The sequence below is a fragment of the Atta colombica genome, unplaced genomic scaffold (assembly GCF_001594045.1).
Source record: "Atta colombica isolate Treedump-2 unplaced genomic scaffold, Acol1.0 scaffold210, whole genome shotgun sequence".
NCBI lineage: Eukaryota > Metazoa > Arthropoda > Insecta > Hymenoptera > Formicidae > Atta > Atta colombica.
In genome coordinates, this window is record NW_017259306.1 from 216196 (window position 1) to 231508 (window position 15313).

At 36.8% G+C, this 15313-nt stretch overlaps 1 protein-coding gene across 1 annotated transcript in view; it reads right to left on the reverse strand.

Moving 5' to 3' along the window:
* The window catches only part of LOC108687709 (glutamate receptor 1), a 224458-nt gene that overhangs the window by 100537 nt on the left and 108608 nt on the right, over positions 1–15313 (reverse strand). Inside the window, exon 2 of the mRNA XM_018193628.1 lies at positions 5421–5573. Coding sequence (XP_018049117.1) covers positions 5421–5520 — 100 coding nt within the window. The 5' untranslated portion in view covers positions 5521–5573. The remainder of the gene's footprint in view (positions 1–5420; positions 5574–15313) is intronic.

The window sequence follows — 15313 nt, forward strand, 5'->3', positions numbered from 1 at the left end:
TATATATATAATTATATATATATATATAATATAATTATCACATATTATTTATCTAAAAATTTTTAAATGCTTTTATAAAAATAAAAGAATATTTGTGAAGTGATAAAATTCATTAAACGTAATTTCGTTTCCCATTTAATAGATAACGTAAATATCGTTTGTGGTAATTACTTAAATTACATTTTAATTAGAACGATAACACATGACTTGTGTTTGCGTTGGCGTATGTGTAAACATTGTAACCATCGTTATCTTTCGTCCTTGTCACTCATGTCCGCGCAAGCCAATGTTTGCATTTGGATTTGCTATGCGGGTATATAATCGCGGGAGTTTATCTCGTGTTTGATTTATATAATAAAAAGATCGAATATTTTCAAGTCACGTCCAAAAGAAACAAGACAAATATATAGAATATTATTACGAAAATCGTAGAATATATTTTTTTAATTGTAGAGGAGAGTGGGAAAATTTTGCACGTGAATGATACTATTGCAGTATATTAGAATAGTGATAATCTTCCATTTTTCGCATAATAGTCCGATATACATTTAGTGTACATTAAGGTACTATACTATAGATGCACGTTGTAATGTAAATATATATGTAACTATCATTATATTTTCTGATAATTTTGATATAGGGGAGAATGAGAGAAATTGCAAATAGCTGAGGAAAAAGTTAAATAGACCCGATAATCATTGATCAATTATAGAAACCTTTATTCAAAAGATATTGGCTTTAAACTGCGCTAATTAAAATTTATATCTTAATATAAATTTTAATTATAAATTATATTTTTAAATTATATTTTTAAAAAACGAAATCAATTTGGAATTGCCTCGCACGACGACAGGTAATTTCAAACGGCAAGAGTTTTATCTTTTATTTGGAATTATATTTTACAATTTAGTTTACAGATATAATAATATATGATAATTATCTGTTAATTATTGCAGTTTAAAATCAAACTGGAGCTTTTAAATAAAGACTTCTGTTAATTGATAAATAATTGTCGGCTTTAACTTTCCCCTTAGATGTCTTCCATTTTTCCTTATACTTTTTCAATATTAAGACCGACAGAATATAGTTAAAATAGTTTAAAATGACAGGATATAAATGTAATTAGATTTAAGAATGAGTTCAATGATTTGTTTTATGGATCCATAGAATTTAATCAGACATGTCTGATTAACGTTTATCTAAACAAAATTATAAGCTTACATAACATAGGTTTACATGTTTAACGTAATCACTACGAATTCAATGTAATGATAATTTGATACGTTATACATCGAGTCATCGAGATTACTATCTCACAATACACGTCCGATTATTATTCCACATCCTGTACATTTTAGGCGATATTAAACAACAAATACTAAAATAAATGTATGTTCTACCTCATAACAATAACAGATCTTGTAACACATAATTGAATTCTGAGAAATGTGCTGCGTACCGAATTTGATCATCATGATTGAGATACTAATTTTCAAACATGATCACACGATATCACAAAATAAAAATCTAATTCAATGTAGGCAGGTTGATTCATAATTATTATTCTATTATCGCATAAATTAATATGACGTAAATCAATGTAGCACCGCTGCCCGTAAATGTAGACTGTAAATTTGTAATCATCGTCGATTTTCGCCTACGTTGTCGACGACGGACCGATGTTTGCCTCGAAATAAACCACGCGGGAATAGAACCCTGGGATTCATCTCGCGTCTGGTTCAGGATGCGAGAAGAAGGGCGCGAAAGCGTGGAATAGGAGACGAAGGCGAACGAGGTGCGCGGAAGGGTACAGGGAAAAAAGGCGGGAAATACCCTCGGGAACCCTCGGCAGATTTATGCCGGCCCTGGCTGGCTGGTTGGCTCGCCGGCGCCCCATATACGTTCATCCCTCTCTGGCCATGGCGAAAGGACGAGGACGCGGGTGGCGAGAAGGTTATTCTCTCTCCTCTCTCTCTTTCCATCCTCCCGCCCCCGCAGGCCAAAGGATCTTGCAGGATATTATACGATATGCACCGAAAGTTGATAGATGGCTATTACGTTCCGCTAAGACGAGCGTACCACACCACCGCGAAAATTCTCTCCCTCAGGATTCTCGGTTCTACCATGTGATTTCTCAACGGAAAAAACTTCTCCACCCGCGTTTCGTCGCCATCGTTCCTACGCCCGCAATAATTTTCGATTCTCTCGATAGCGACCCTTCCGAGAACCTGTCAGAAGCCGACTTCTGTGCTAATGTCAAAAAGAAGGTTATTGAAAATATTAAGAGAGAGAAGTAGATTTATATAATGATATTTTTCCTTCACATTTTTAAATCTGACCCGCGCATTCGTCTCGGTTATTTGATATTCATACTGTTCCCGTTATGTACAGTACGTACAATAAGAAATCATTAATGTTCTCGTGCTTGTGTTTATATTGACGGATAAAAAGCGATTTTATATAGAACAGGAATATTCCGTCTTTCTGATGGTGCCTGCTTTTATTCGACGCCTTTCTATTTTATCGGACTTCATACGTAATGCCTGACGAATATGAATGAAGTGTATTGAAATGAAAATATATGTGCCTGCGCGTGATAAAAGGAGACAGTCCAGTTCCATAATGATTTTTGCCGTTTGTCTGTTATTTCCTAGGTAAAGTTACACTCCTTCGTCGAATCTGTTTAAAATTGAATAAATGTTATGAAAAAGGCAAAAAATAAGAGATCTTTTACGATGATACTACATGATAAATTGTTTCTCTTTTTCTCATCGCGAAAGAACTCCTTTCATCTTCTTCTATTCTGCAATGACATTTGCTATTCAGTAACTCATTCTATACGTAGTGGATAATTAATAACCACCGATTCATCTAGTGAAATACCAAATGTATGAAATGTAAAATCTCTTTGGTCGCGATGCATGCACATGGATTCTATCGGAGAAATTTCCAATATATTAATCCTAAATTTCTGCAACCTAATTATTATATCATTATTTTGTAGATATTATTACGTAATTAACGTATTTAAATTTTTGAGATTTCACTATTTACGTAATTAACGTACTTATTAACATATTAAATTTTTGGGATTTTATTATTAAGCAAATTTTATTATTAACTGCAGAGATATGACTCTCTCTGTTAATGCCGACAATATTATTAGAATCTGAGAAAAATGCTAAAACTAAATTCTTTCTTCTTATTTTACCAACAGCTTATATTGCTTTAGTGGACCAAAACATTAAGCGGAGCGCAACGTGGCAATAGATTTACCGGGCAGAAAGCTGTGGGATTATAACAGGATCTTCATCCGGGTGAACCGACCAACGTTAATACAATTAACGGAGCTTTGCTAAGTACCGTAACACGGCCTCCCTGCCCCTTGGACTTGGCCCAAATATTCGCATTGCTACGACGAACCGCGAATCCACGATGAATCAACTTGTCTATGAATTCTATTCACGAATTCTTGAGTTAATTATAGAATTATACAATATATTAATTATAGAATTGCAACGGTTATCAACATTTCATATTATAAGCCATCATAAACATGAATCATAAACATGAAGAATTTATATAAATTAATTCTATTTGAATTATTATAAACACAAATTTAATAAATTAATGTTGACGATATCTTTTGTAGTCTCTCTGCTCATAAAAATTGAATAAGTCATAATGCATAGCTAGTGTAAAACGACTAATTAACAAATACCATTATTATTACTAAATTATATTATAGTTTATCTGTTTAATCTTAATCAGAGAATAAATAGTTCGAATTCTGAACGAAATTTGAATGGATCATCTTATGATAGTAAAATTTCTTTGTAGTATAGTGCAATAACTGCGATTTCGTTGATGATAGGAGACACCGATATCTTTGGCATTCGAGTATCCTTTGTTCTTCTATCCATTTACGGTTTAAAACGATTCTGATCGACTTCAAAGCCGGAGACCGATGTAGCTCGATTGGACTGTTCCTTGGTTAAAAGCCGTCAAACGATTCATGGGTAAGCTGGTTGATCGCTCTTTCAAATTTCGAATATATGTGATAAGCGACAAAGCGAGAAACTACTAATAAATTCCGAAAGGAAAGAATTGTTGATAATACAAACATCAATTCTAAAGAAAAACAAAATATGTAATCAATAAAAAAAAGTATAAAGAAAAAAAAGATTTAATCACTTTTCACTTTTATCAAAATTATATATAAATTATTATGTTTTGTTTATTGTAATAATTATTTTTTAGTTGATGTAAACAATTAAATAGTAATAGTATATTAAAAAGATGAAAAGATTAAATATCTGCAAGAAAAATGTACGTTATATCTTCATTATAGGCATGATAACTGTTATCGTGAAAATTCACGCCTGCTACGCTCTGGTGTAAATCAGGATAAGTGACATGTAATGGCTCTTCGGATAATTCCGGAACTTCTCATACCATTGAGTGCTGGATGGCAGCATTGAAAGCAAGCGAATGTCGAATCACGTAGTAACATAACAATGAGACAATTCCACTAACTTAATCGCATGATTGAACGGAGTTTAATCACGAAATTGTAATTCGATAATCCGGCTAAATCAGATTCCGCAAAATTTCGGAATTATCGAAAGAGATCTCACGAATAGTCGCTTTATCTTGAAAACTTTTTCGCATTTTTAACAAGGATTGCGAGAAAGAAGTAGTATTTCTATGGTCGTGAGTTACTCCTGCAATCAAGGAAACTGTATCGGTGTTAATCGATCGACCTTTGTCTGCTGTACGTTTTCTTAGAACAAGCATGTGCAAGTGCAACAATCGCGTTCTCTATCGTCCGCACGTGCGCCTCATAGCGCTATAGGAAATGGAAGCGTTACGCCTTCCAGGCAGCGAGATTAGTATCTGCGACGCTATAGAAATGAAACGTTACTTATTTCATATCCGACACGGACCGCTGCGGTGTATTCAATGGCGCGGAGATGTCGCGCTTCCGGCACGTACGCGCCTCAGTATTGTTGATAAGTCACCGTGCCTGACACCGTACAGATATCGCGAACAAAACGCGAAATCGATTTCCACCCCTCGGGAGACAGAAACGAAATTCCGCGCTATGTTCCTACGGACATTTCAGACACTTTAAATGTAGTCATGAAAAATTGTCGGTACAATCCGGAGGAATATTCGCGATGGAATTCGATTCACTCGATTTCGAATCGACTAGCGGGCGTGCGAGGCAACGCGCGATCGACATTTGAGGATGTCTATGAAATATTTAACGGCCTCTGCGAATGTCTATGATTTAGTTTTTCTTCTCCCGGGTATGCCGTCGACGTGTGAATATTTACAATTCCTGAAGAAGAATGCTGCACGCAGCATGATACGTGAGATGAATAACAATTTCACAGAAGAAATATATTCGTACTCACTGAGGCGGGATAGCTTGTAGGCATCCGCGGTATTAATTACATCCACAAAGGCTTGTAGTTCAAACTTGCGAGTTGTAATATTCTGGTTGTGGCTCATCATTGCGAATTTGAAGGCGTTCTGTACTTCGTCGGTACCTTGCTCAAAAATGGCACCTGTAAGCAGAAGATAATGTAATTAAATATTATGCACGTGTATGCAATAATAAAGAAAGAGATTAGTATTATTGATTCTCTGTTTGTAATTATATTTTTTGCTCTCTCCATCTGCAGTTTGAGCTTTTTTGTTCAACTCCAAGTTTTTTTTTATTATTCTAAAATCTCTCTTTCTAAAATCTTTGAAATGGAATATAATTCTAAAGAGCGACAAAAATTCCAGTGATAATTGAGCCAGTGTTGAAAAGGAGTGACTCCATTGTCAATTTTTAAGAATAAGATATCACTCTTTAGAGTTAAAGCTTTTAAGCTTTAAAAAATATAAAGAAATTAAATAGATTTTTTTAATAAAAATGTTTATTTAATAAAAATTGAAATTCGAGCAAAAGTGATAATAAAAGAGAGTGAAATTTTGCATATATTAAAAAAGATATAATGTAGATATTGTAGATGAAAGGTTAAAGTTGTATTTGTTAAAAATAATATCTTAAGTGAGTAAGGTAAATTAGAAGACATTTTATATAAAATATAAATATCCGCGGAAAATGATACACAATTAGTTATGTAGATTTCAGGAGATAGTATTTGCAAGTTTAATAAATGTCGCGAGGAAACGCGATTATCCCGCCCGTCGTGAAATCGGATGTGATAATCCGACGCGACACCCTGTATCGGATGTCTGACGTGCGGCGCTCCGTTTACTACCGGCTCACATACGGCGCAGTGATACAAGCCAGCGTCTGTTCAGGCAGCGACTGCAAACGAGGTCCGTGTAATTACACCGTTCCATTCGGCGTTAATAGTCGGTAATATGTACCAATATTAATGCTGTCGTCATGTAATTTACCGTAAACCAATTACATGTTCGATAACCTGCTGAGTCTATTTCTTGAACTTAATAATGCTTGATGCGATTATTATATACATCTGAGTCAGACATAAAGTCAGAGCCCCGTGGAAATGTTTGCGATCCCGATGAAAATATTGACGTCGTCACTGTAAAAATAATATGGCTACACGCATTTATCAAGCTATTTATTTCACGTCAAATGTATCGCATATTCCAGATGCTGCTGTCGATGAAGTGATCGATGATACGCTAACACGGTATGCGTCGTATAATCGAGTAACTGTCAGCGCTGAATACTGCACTTTGTGTCTTCGTTATTCCGAGCATCCGGCGTTACCATTAATATCTAGTTGGAAAAGCTCGTCTGCGAGTACGCGGATTTTCGTTTATAAAATGTATACACTTCTCCAAGTTAGTTGCGAATGCAGAAAAGGAGCGACGAAGAACGGGCAATCGTGCGAATTGACAAACTTGTATCGAAATAATTTTCGTTACGACTTTCAAAGTTGTAACGCCGAACGTCGCTGTGCCCGGGAGCTGTTTTTCCCCGCCTGTGCAATGAGAGAACTTTTCGCGGAGAATAAGATACGCTCCGAAGTGTTACACGATATTATAGCGCACCTTTTCCCGTTTCATTTCTTTCTACTTCCGCCTGTCTGCCTGCTTGCCTGCCTGCCTGCCCGGCTGTATGCCCGTCACACGTGGATTTTTTTTTGCTTTTATGAGAGCATCTAATTTCGCAGTTCACGCCGCGCCTCGTGAAATATCGGTGGGAAGTTCAAAACAAAGTAGTATTACGATCCACCCGGAATCCCGGCCGACAGTAAACTGGAAGTGGACAGGATATCGTGCCGCACAATGTCGCAGGACGTGATTTCATACTTTACAGGACGAACACAGAGATATTGCTTTACACATAATCCATACAGTTATTAACTCTTCGGCATTGTACACGGTGCACAATGCGCTGGACAAAGAATCATTCTCCCCTCAATCTCCTTCTCAAAATTACACCATTAAATGCGCATACAATAAACGTTTTTGTTCTTCATTCATTATATTCATGATTGTTAAAATAACTATTTGTGTTAAATATAGTTATGAGATATTAGATTGTTAAATAATTTGTATTAGTCGAAAATTATTAACATAATCGGTTTAATCTATTTGTTTATGCTTTATAAAAGTGCGTGCATCAGATTTGAAAAATACAACTACTGAAAATACGCTATTAAATTTATAGTGTCAAATTTAACTCAATTTAAATTGTTTAACTTCCTTGTTATAATAAAATAACGATTTATAGAGTAGGAGCAGTGACGATTTAAATTTAACACTATAGATTTGACAGTGAACGAGATGATGAAGAGACAGCAGATAATATTCACTGAAACTGAATACTATTTTATATTAATCGTCCTTTTTCAATATAGATAAATTAAAATCATGGTACAGTAGTATTCCAAATGAAATTGTCATTATTAAATACTGAATACTGGTTTCCCGAATACTTCGTATATTTTTGTATCTCGTTGAATCTGTGTATAATCTTGTGAACATTTTAAAGGACGTGCACGTATCAAGACACGAGGCGGGCCGTCGTTTTACGAGGCGCATAATTTTATTATCTCACTGAACGTACAGAAATCCACGGACGAGATACGCGCGGCAATCTGAGCCATTATGCTCGCTACACACACGGGAAACCGCCACAGAAAGAATCCCATTGTAATTCGGACGACACAGTACGATTATACCACAATAGCATCGCTAATTTCTCGTAATTGATATCCTAGAATATCCCGCTTATAATTTGCTTCCACCCTTAATTCGCGGTTTACCTCTAACGGAATTCTTATCCCTTGAATTTGACGATATTTAAACTATCGCGCATGAAATTATCGGGACGGCGATAAAAGGAGATTATTATTGCACACATGTGCTTAATAATTAGCATACAGTGTAGGCGATTACGCCTTTGAAGCGGTTTTATGCTGTCCAAGCGAGACAGGAGATTAAACTGAAAGACGTTCATCGTGTGATATGGTCAGCGTGATACCAGACGCTTCGCTAATATCATTTGATTAAAATACTTGAAAGAGCGAGAAAGAGAGAGAAGGGGAACGAGCAGGAATTCGATCTCATGCTGTGTATAATACATTCTTTCGCTCGTTTTCTCGTGCTCATCCTTTCCACAAATACATCGACGCCGATATTTGCTGAATATCTTTGTCGATATTAAAATTGTTTTACATCGCGAGCCGACCGTTCCGCTAATCAAGACAAAAATCGGCGTCAGCGAAAATACATCCGTGTAACTGGATTGTAATTACAATAAAATCCGCAAAGCCGCGTTACCGCCAGCATCGCATTAAGCTAATATTAATTAACCGGCTCTTCGTTTACTGTGTCAAAAGCGGTGAAAATTCGCGCGCAGCAAAAATTTTGCCGACTACGAAATAATCGCAATTAAACAAGTAGCGTTACGTTAAATTTATGCTCCAATTCAAGTATTTTGCGAATCTGGTGCAGATGAGTAGTATCTGATACGCAACATGCTAAATTGAAAAGAATAACGTCGCGCAACTTCTAGATTAAAAATGCACACCCTTGTTACGTCGGCAACAGTTGGAAGTTTGACGAGTTTTAGCGATAAACCTATATCACTATGATATAGGTATTTATGATGCATCCTAGCAAACTCGGTGAATATATTGGCTTTCCCTTAAATACAACGTACAAAACTTGGGCGGTAAATCACTACGTGCAGCGCGCTTATTACAGCCAGTAGTATTCTTATTACCGGCCGACGAGAGCCGCCAGATTAATTTAGATCGCAACCGTATAATTAAACGATGAATATTGCCGTTTGTTGTAAAATCGAAATACCAACCGCTAAACTCGATTTCCTCAACGGAATCGTTTTATATGCAAAATATGAGACTATTAGTTTCTTCTGTGAAGGCGCACGTTAATGCATATCGGGCATGCAAAAAGGCTTCGTTTAAATATTTCAAGTATCTTTACACGTATGTAGAACATCTGCAGTTCGTGATAATACAAGGCGGGTCTACGTATCCCTAACGATATAATACTCGGACAGATTTCGTTTGTCTCTGTTGGCGAATGGCGTACGAGGACAACGAGGCGTAGGACGGGATAATATAATAAAAGGCAAGAATTTTTGAGTTCCCGATTATTTCGACAATATTTCTCTCCACGTAACTTTCATGCGTAGGCATACGCACTGACGCATTATACGCTGATACACCGAGTGCCTTTAAATATCGTTTTAAAGGTACCTATGTTTATCTCCGCGCGTTGACAGGTGGAGCGCCGCCGCGCGTCTATTGATTGGTGCTTCCCCACCAGTGTCTCACACTCACATCGATTCCCTCTCTTCGTTACTCGTGCTGCAACCCGTGCTGTACTTCTCGCCCTTCAGCATCGTTCCTCTCATCTCCTCTTCCTTCTCTCTTCCACTTCCTCTCTGTCCTTTTTATCTTCTCTCTTCTCTACTTCTTCTTCTATCTCGTCCGCTCCTCTCACCCCTCTCTCTTCATCGTTATTTTTGTCCTCTCAGTCTCTCCGCAGCTGTCTGCCTTCCTATCATTTTCCTCTCTCCCCTTCGTCGCTTCTACAGCATCCTTCGTTTTTCTCCATGTCGACCAATAATTCGCTTCCTTTTTACTCTTATTTTCTCTTTCGTTTCTCGCCCGCATACTCGAAAACCGCGGAATCTCCACTATTTCCCTCGCACGTATACGCTCTCCTCTTTTCCCACTCGTCTTCCGAACTCCGACGCCTTCTTTCTCTCTTTCCTGTGGCATCTATCAAAGCCGCGGTCTCCAAGCCGATCGCGCTCCGTTCCCTCTTTTGCACGCGTTCGAGATTTTTCCCGCTGCACGGCTTTTTCTCTCACTGTTATTGTCGATTGAGCAATGCGTCGCAATTCGCAATGGCAGACTTTCCGCAGCTCCGCAACGACAACTTCAATACTTAATAAGTATCGGAAAGTTTGATGAATGCTATTTATATAAGCATTGCCCATAAGACCATGAATGCGGTATTGAAATGTGGACTGACAGTAGCTGTGGCACTCCATTATCCGCCATGTCTGACTCGTGATGGACTGTGACCACTGAACTGGTCCGATTCAATTTGCAAGACTTAAAATCTTTCTTCCTCCCAAGAAAGTATATGCATTTGCATATATTTTCTCAAGTAACCGAGTGCAACCTCATTTTTAATAATAAGCGTCACAAGTGTAAAAACAAAATTGTATTAAGAAATTCTTGTTGGTATGTAATTAACTATCGTGCGAGAGACGGTTCATTTGAATCAAACAAATTATGATGGATTAACAAATTAACAACTATGGAAATTCCGCAGTGCACATATCCATTTTCATTGTACATCACGCGGATGTTGCGACCTTTCAACTCTGTTGCCACTATACTCGCGGGCTATTTCTCCCTCTACGCAATTAAAACGTTTCGCTGTTGGGAATTCCGAGCTACGTGATTCCAGTCACGGTCGAAATTATATGGAGAAGCTGCAATTGGTGGTACATACAAGTGACTATTCGCCTAGTCCAAACAATGTAGAACTTGTGTACGACTTGCAACGATCACGATCGTTACGCGATTGTATCACTCAATGGTCCTGCAAACTTCAGCAGTTATAATCGCGACGACAGTCAGCGATTCAGATAACAAGTTTGCGGTTTAGCTTCATGCAAAAAAGAAGATTCATGCAGAAAAGAAGATACCGTTAGTCGTATATGCGAACAAGTATCAGAAATTGTATGATTTAATTTATGCATTGTGCGAAATCGCATTCGCGTTTTTCTATTTGAGCGGAATTGAAATTATTTTACCAACAACGAATTGAATATCGATCATTGAAGTTTTTGTTCTTGGCAAACATGAGCAATATTTAGCTGCGCATTGTATGTCCAGGCTAACTGAAAATTTGATTGCCAACCATGTCTGATCTTTGACTTGAAACCTCGTCGGCATTACAAACCATTAAAACTTCCTTTAACTTCTCTTACGAGAGTTTGCAATCTTGTAATTGAATATCAGGGAACAATATAAACGGCCGAGTTGGCAGAGATCGAATTCTGACGATACTCACTAACAATCACAGAATCTTTAATCATAGCAATTTTCTCTGAAATGAAAGGAAGGTATTCCATGCAGCGTTCTATTAATTATAATTCGTTAAAAAGAAAGCTACTTTTTTTATACAATTTAATCAGTTTAATCAATTTTTTACGTAAACTAGAATGTACTCAATGTTATTTACAAGATACCTTCCTCCAGTTAACATAAATAAAGGTAAAATAAAATAAAATTTCGTTTCAGTGAGTTCCAATGAATTCTAGTGAGATATGTTTAAAATGAAGTTTAAACGTTAACGATCGAGAAGTTCGAGAACTCGTTTGCAGAATTTCAATTACTTTTTAAACAATGCATTCTATTTAAAATCGAATCAAATATAGTAAGCGATTCTTTTATTGCGAGATCATTTGATTGGCATAGTTTTGTCTCGAGGCATTTTGCTTTGAGCTTCGATTACTTATATCTATTGTTATTCCCTCATACCCTTATCGATGCCACCAATATTTGCAGCTCTATGAGTTCTTTTATGTTTATGATATATTGAATCTCCCTGCCTCGATTTTAGCGCGTTTATCTCTCTGAGTTATTTGACAAGGATAATACAGTATTTTCAGGCAATCATTCAGTGATTGCCTATGCTGTCACTTATCTTACCGACTTTACAACAATAGTCTACGTGCACCACCTACGATTGCATCGATTCTCGAAGTAAATGCGTAGACCAATTTAAAATCCAGCCATTAGGTTAATAAAAGCTCACACAATGTTTTATTTAAAAACAACTCTTTTTCTCTTTGCAGTAAAAATGCGACACTACGAAGTACTAGTGCTTTGCTAAACGCGTTTGATAAAATATCATCCTTTTTATGGTACACTTTGTTTACAGATAAGCTTGCGGGCAAGGACGCGTCCGTACGCTTGTTAGCCACGTTTTTTAAACAAAATAATAATGTCGGTGGCGTAATCCTCTGTCGTCCAAGCACACGGAATGCATCGCGCTAGGTCGGATTCGCAGATGCGAGACGTTAGCTAGCTGTGCGCTCATCTCGGTAAACGCCACAGTTAATCACCAGTCAGCTCCCACGACAAATCCAATTCAGCGACAATGACCTAACGAGGTAACTTGATTTATATCCATACCAAGTATCCTTCGAGAAGTCCGAAGAAGAGTGACATCGGACGGACCGCGCAGAGACGTTTCTGGCCCTTCTCGCCGAGTGATCCGATATTGTATTCCTTAAGATATTCCGGGGATTTAAATTAAGTTCTTATCCCCAGATATTGAATCCGCTTTATGTTAATACGGTACGCTTTCCGGCACCGAGTACGAGAGTCCGCTAAGAGAGAGAGAGAGAGAGAGAGAGAGAGAGAGAGAGAGAGAGAGAAGAGACGGGTGAAAGAGAGGGTTGAATAATTTCCGAAAGCTCCTCGAGTCGGCGACTGGCAGGGAAGTAAGAAGAGCACCGTCTTGATTCGTTTCTTTCCGCTTCTGGTGGGAAGAAGTTCGAGAATCGATTGCTCGTTCGTTCGCGCTATTTCTGCCATACATCTTTCTCCAAGCACGACCTCGACAGGAACGGAAACTTTTTCGACCCGCGATGAAATGGCTGTTTCGTACCAATTGTTTAATATGAAACTTCGCAATATTGACTTTAATTAGCACAAGTGAATTAATGTAATTCGGTACTTAGGACGATGAAAAAAATTGGAGCATGAATGGAAATACCTGGTGAGATGTGAATGGCAAATGGAGAAATGAACTTGGTACGGTGCAGTTGAGTTTTTATACTGATTACTTGTATATGTATAAGTATAACGCAAATTGAAAGAGTTCCGGCAATTTAAAATATTACTGCTTTCTAATATATCTCGATAATACGTACTCTATTATATAAGACGAAAGATCTCGAAATTATTATATTACGATTCACGAGAGAACAAAGTCATCGAATTCACTTCACGAATGCTAAGCCAACTTTTAATTTTAATCGGCCGTAATCGCAAAGAATAAAATGGAGCTCGCTTTAGCGTGGTGGTAAACATTTTAATTACCATCTTTCTCCCAATTATCCAACTTGCCTCAGCCTGTTCCCTCCTGTTACCTCCTCATCGCAGATATGAAACGCGTGGTGCAAGATTCCTTCATATTTCCGTTCGTTTCTCTCGCAATGGAATAAACTGAATAAAAGATCGAGTTTTTTCGCTCTCACGATGTCGCATTGGAAGAAGATTCTCATATCAGCGTATAGTTATTCGCTTTCCCTCGTTTTAGTAATGTAAAAAATAGCAAGATTCCTCTCTGTTCGATTACGAGATCGGTTCAAGAAGTTTTTATGCATTCATGATCGATGCGGTGCGTTATCAAAGAATGTCACTATGAATCGCAAGAACGTAGAGAAAATTCCGGTATATTCTTCAACGAAATCGAACACGGACTCTTCTTCTAAAGAAATACAATCACACAAGACAAGGATGCGTTATTGCAGCAGTGTGACGATAACAACGTAAATATATATATATATATATATATAAATATATATATATATAACGGAAAAGCTGCTTTATAAAAACATTATGAAACATATGTAGTAATACGCTGGAACTTTATCTTTTCTACTATTTTCATATATTTTGACGACACATAAATTAAAATATTAACAAATTTAAAAAATCCGCTTAAAAGTAATTAAAAATTAATTAAATTAAATTAACAATTCACACAGTGAAGAAATTAGGACTAGTGGAATTAACGCACTAAGTATTATTACAGAAAATATATTTAATATGACGTAATAATGCTTAGTTTTTGTAATAATGCTTAACACTAATAACAGTGTTGATTTCTAAAATAGCCTTAATTTCTTTAATTTAAATTGTTTAATTTTTTCACACTGCGTACATTGCAATTCACGTCAAATTTGAAGAGTTATTTGTTGAAATTATTATCTGAAGTATTTATTGGAAAAATAGTCAAAATTATGAAAAAAATTATTTAGTATGAATTAATATTTAATATTTGCGCATGAATTGAATTAAAAAAATTTTTTTAACAATTGGTTCCAATAAAATCAGATCTGAAGGTTTTAAACAGAAGGAATCTAAATTGTTCATAATTATAAATGGAATTAAATTATTTATTATTATGCATCCGAGGAGAACGTTGCTTCGTTAATATATTCAGACCTTATATTATAAGTTACATTTTTAATAGAAACAAAAGAGTTATTTTAAAAACTTTGATCAGTACGTCAATGCATAATTCAATTTGACAAGTCAAACATATTTTACTTACTATTCCCGTCTCGTTCGCCAGGTGGTTAGGCCAAATTAAAATCGCGCATGCGAATTCGCGCGTGCCTTCGCGCACGCCAGTATCGTATAATTTCCTGTTTGTTGTTTGTCGACAGCAGCGGGCTGGGCGTTCGTTGAATTCTGCAATTCGCGAGGCAGCGTGCACGCAGGCGGACTGGCTCTCGTTACGTGGCAGATTGTACGGTGCGAGATGCATCCGGCCGCAGCGTCCTATCAAGATAGCCTATGTCGCGTCGGATAATTAACTAATAGACCGCGATACGTGAGCGAAATACGTATCTACCTCCAACATCATCCGGATGACTCGCGTTTGAATCATGTTGCGGCTGTATAATTATACGAGCCACGTCGGCCACGTTGTAATACAATTAAATAATTTATTTATTATTATTATTAATTGTTTTTTTATGATGTATATATTTTGTATAGATATATGTATATCTATATATATA